Consider the following 5000-nt stretch of genomic DNA (forward strand, 5'->3'; position numbering starts at 1 on the left):
TGTTTCTTTTTTTGGTTAACATTTTGATGGAAAATTTCTCTTTGCTCTCTTGATATGCAACATTTATCGTTTTCTTTCGATGTCTTTTGTTTCTCTCTCACATTCACTCACTCTCTCACTTCCTCTCACACTTGCAATTCCTGTCACTCCTTCTCTACTTTCCGCTTATATTCCTCATCCATTCTCTTTCTTCGTCTTTTTCCCTTGACTCACTCTACAGTCTATCCTTCATCAATTCATCCATCCACTCATTTCCTTCCTCACTCAAAACCTCCCTCCCCCTCCCCCCCAAAACCAAAATTCCTATACCCTTTCTTCCTCCGCCGTCACATCTCATGACGTCACTGACTGCGGGTTGTTGTTTTCCGCGCCGCGCGGGTTGCCTACTTCCGTTTCATGAGACTCATTTGCTCGAGGAGTTTGGCCACACGCTGCTTGGAGGACATGTGAAGTACGTGACGAGACCGGGCCTCCTCCACACACCTACCAGGCTCTGCGGGAAGAAAGAAGAGAGAGAGAGAGGTCAACTTAGGTCAGGGCAGTGACGTAGCAAAAGGGGGCGAGGTGGGCGAGGGGGCGAGGGGGCGAGGGAGAGCGGAGAAGGTTGAAAATGGGGACGATGGGGAGGCGACATATCATCGTCACAGAACTCTAAAGATGGCATCACATAGATTCTACTTGTTTATAGACTATACCAGTTTATGTATAAATCTTTATAACATACAATCATGCAATGCGTTATGAGGTATGTAAGTGTATGATAAAGCATGGATAAATGATAGGAAATATTGATAAAGAGAAAAAGAAATTAAAATATGAACAATTTTGAATTATTTTAATTAAGAGGGCGTCATTTTGCCCACCGACTTGGGCTGCAGTCTGTGACACTAACTACTAGATCAAAGATCTCCAAATGAGGCTAAACAGTGGGTCAGTAAATGTCAACATAGATCTGATAATTTAGAATAATTTTTATTATCTATCCGTTTATTTTCTTTGTTTAAATTTAATGACCGATGAGAGGCTGAGGACTTCATTATAGGGTCAATGTGTTTGGAAATCCATGACTTGAATAAAGCCAAAGAGAGGAGAGAGAGAGAGAGAGAGAGAGAGAGAGAGAGAGAGAGAGAGAGAGAGAGAGAGAGAGAGAGAGAGAGAGAGAGAGAGAGAGAGAGAGAGAGAGAGAGAGAGAGAGAGAGAGAGAGAGAGAGAGAGAGAGAGAGAGAGAGAGAGAGAGAGAGAGAGAGAGAGAGAGAGAAGAGAGAGAGAGAGAGAGAGAGAGAGAGAGAGAGAGAGAGAGAGAGAGAGAGAGAGAGAGAGAGAGAGAGAGAGAGAAAGGGGAGAGAGGAATAGAGAAAGTAAGCATGAGGGATCGAAGAATGGGAAAAGGGAAGAGCGTTCTTCCATCGAACGGTACCCTATAATCGACACGTTTCCGGGACGGAGGAAGAAGAATGGAAAAGGAGGGACGGAAGTGGAAGGGGGAAAGAAAGAAAGGTGGGGAGGAAGAGGGAGATGAGGAATAGAAGGAAGAGGAGAGAGAGAGGAGGAGGAGAAAGAGAAGGGAGGGAGGGAGGAGGAAGGAGAGAGAGGGGGAGGAGGGAGATGAGGAATAGAAGGAAGAGGAGAGAGAGAGGAGGAGGAGAAAGAGAAGAGGGAGGGAGGAGGAAGGAGAGAGAAGGGGAGGAGGGAGATAGGGAATAGAAGGATGAGGAGAGAGGAGGAGGAGAGAGAGAAGAGAGAGAGGGAGGAAGAAGGAGAGAGAAGGGGAGGAAGAAGAGGAGGGGACATTAAAACCAGAAGAACGGTTTGGAAAATGACAGAAATATGAAAAAAAGGAGCAGTGAAAATAAAAAAAAATAATTGTTCTGCTGCCTGGTTCTATTTAACTTTCTATTTCTCTAATCAAAAGAATCTGTTGTCATTATAATGATGCGATACGTCAAAGACAAAGGCCCATCCTGAAGTGAGATGAGCAGAGCTGATGAGACCAATGGAGGAGGAAATGAGGATTAAGGAGGAAGTTTGGCGTGAGAAAGAAAGGAAATGAAAGGTAAACAACGAAGTTGAGAGAAAGGCAAGTGAAACAGAAAACGGAGGAGTGAAGACCATAAAAATGGAAATGGAAGATGGGGTGAAGAGGAAATGAAAAATACGCTGATGAAAATAGATTTTTTTTTTTTATAAAATGAGAAAACGTAGGAAAATGAATGAGAGAGGAGTCACTATGTCTTTTGCAAAAGAGTATATGTTTGCGCGTGCGTATATCGTATACACATATGCGTACATATTTATATAGCGCAATACAACATACCAAAGATATGTCTATAAAACAGGGAATAAGATAGAAACACAGTAATTATTAGACCTACAAATTATAGATATGAAAAAAAATTCTATTGTGTGCGTGTGTGTGTCTGAAAATACACCTTGAGTGTTCTGGGATTGCACCGTGTAGTTGTCCACAGAAATGACGCAATAGTAAGATTCCGAGTTGCGAGACTTTTGAAGCCTCGGTGGTTGAGAGGGTTAAGGCGCTGTATAGTTGTCTTACTGGTGGCTAAGCAGTAGGTTCGAGTTCTGCATGCGACTGTCACAAAAATTATCTGAATTAGCATAATATTTCGTTCACCAAGCTATCCCACATCAAATATATGTGAGATATCACAGGCGTAAGTGTCCGTTTGGCAACGATGAGTTCATAAATCCTCGTACGATTCATAAGGTGAGATAAGTTCTTGTCCGATACATTTTGAACATTGTTGCATCACTTTATGGCGCAGAAAGTTCTGCTCTCGAGTCAACATGGAAATAATGAAAGTAAACAAAACTAAGGCGAATTATAACATCTGCATAAGAGATAAGCTGAAATGCACCCCACAAATGGCAACAGGAGACGATAAAAAGGGAGGAAAGGAAATGAGATATGATTTAATCTGACATAAGAAGATTAAGATAGATAAACGATGAAGTGTGCAAATATCGTCCTAAACGTGATTAGTTAACGCTTTTCAAGGAAGAGAATAGATAGAAGACGAAGGAAGAAATCAATAGAAATTTTATGTTTTGCGTTACGTAAACTATTATTGGTTAGTCTTTTGGCTATGGAGGAGTGAGTGGGTGGGAGGGGGAGAAGGGGGGGACAGGTAACTGAATAAAATCACTTGATGGTAACTGTAATAAATAATACACAATGAAAGAACTAATAAAAAATGATCTTCCGTTTCAGGGTAGTGTCATCCTCAGTTTAATAAATCGTCTGGCGACAGAGAGAATAGATAATTGATTCATTTGACATTGTGAAGTAGTTAAGATCGCTACAGATCACCGCATACACCTTCACTTATCTACCGTATGTTATATCATCAAGTTACATAACATCACCACATCTATGATCCATACACAACTATCACTGTGCTTGTATCACACCGCCTTGAGATATTGATTACATAAGTTTTACGCAATGAAGAGTATTTTCGTTGAACCTATATTGCCCAGAGTTATGCAAAGTTGCTTGATTATTTTTTACTATTATTATTCTATTTTATTTTATTTTATTTTATTTTGTTTTATCTATTTTATTTTATTTTATTTTATTCTATTTCATTTTATCTTGTTTTATTCTATCTTATCTTATTTTATTTTATTTTATCTTATTTTATTTTATTTTATCCTATATTATTCTATATTCTCATATTTTATCTTATTTTGTTTTATTTTATTTTAATTTTATTTCATTTTATTTTTATTTTATGTTATTTTATTATTTATCTTTTTTTTGGGGGGGGGGGCAATTGAAGTGAGTTACCACTCACGAAAAAAATATCTGTCTACTTTCTACTTTCACTAAGACTCCAACGATGTGACCACCTTCCTTCAATATCTACCACCACTACGGTTCCCCCTCTTCACCTTCCCTGAGCGACATATGGTCTCCCGCTACCTGCTCCCACAATTTAATTATTCAGTCGAACTTACCAAGACTTTAAATGAATTTCACTCCTCCAAAAGTGTTCACAAATATATCATCACAAAATCTATATAACCTCAGAATCACACCACAGAGCACATCACACAGGGGAATCACATCACACCATAGAACACAATACACACAGTGTTACAATACATCATACGATACGAGTTGTAATACTTTAAAATGACATTTCATTATACGCATAGACAGTGTGGTTATGCCCACAATACACTTGGGTATTGTGATTATTTACAATGTACTTAAGTATTGTGTTTCTCTCATCAGTATGCCTGCGTATTGTATCTCTGTCTTCAATACTCCTGAGTATTGTGATTATCAGCTGCATTTTGCCTTGAGTCGTTTACACTATTCACAATACACCTGACCATTGTGGTTCTACTCACAATACATCTGATCACTGTGGCAACCTAAATTGTCATTGGTTATTGTGAATAGTCACAATGTACCTGATCATTGTGACTATTCATAAACGTTTCAGCGTTGTGGTATCTGCTCACAATACATCTGAACACTATCTCAATAACTATCCTTCAATACCCTTGATTTGAACAATATTATTTCATCATAGTAAGGTCGAATCTCAGACAACTATCGCAAGGCACAAGCCACAATAAATAAGACACTGAAAAATTGAGTTGAGAAGATCCCGTCTCAGACACGCGTCACAAGCCACAAGTCACACAGAATAAGACACTGCGGCAAAAAACAAATCACTAACCTATCAGATCCACCTACAAATGGAAATAAAATATTCTGTTTCCTTAAACGTCTTGACGTGTGCAAGACACAATACTAGTACACACAATACATGTCCATGCTGCTTTGTTACTTCACATATAGCCCATATATATATCTACAGATTACGTAAACGCTAATAGTACATCGACACAAAAACAACACATCCTGGGTGGAAGACGGCTACTACTATTACTACTACTACTACTACTACTACTACTACTACTACTACTACTACTACTACTACTACTACTACTACTACTACTACTAC

The 5000-nt window shown here is 39.0% G+C and overlaps 1 protein-coding gene across 1 annotated transcript in view; it reads right to left on the reverse strand.

The window, feature by feature from the left end:
- LOC143018924 (venom protein 302-like) overlaps positions 1-5000 on the reverse strand; it is an 18247-nt gene that overhangs the window by 1318 nt on the left and 11929 nt on the right. The window contains exon 4 of the mRNA XM_076174510.1: positions 1-493. This exon is cut by the window's left edge and continues 1318 nt beyond it. Coding sequence (XP_076030625.1) covers positions 384-493 — 110 coding nt within the window. The 3' untranslated portion in view covers positions 1-383. The remainder of the gene's footprint in view (positions 494-5000) is intronic.

The sequence above is a fragment of the Oratosquilla oratoria genome, chromosome 36, assembly GCF_046742065.1.
Source record: "Oratosquilla oratoria isolate Oo_2021 chromosome 36, ASM4674206v1, whole genome shotgun sequence".
Taxonomy (NCBI): domain Eukaryota; kingdom Metazoa; phylum Arthropoda; class Malacostraca; order Stomatopoda; family Squillidae; genus Oratosquilla; species Oratosquilla oratoria.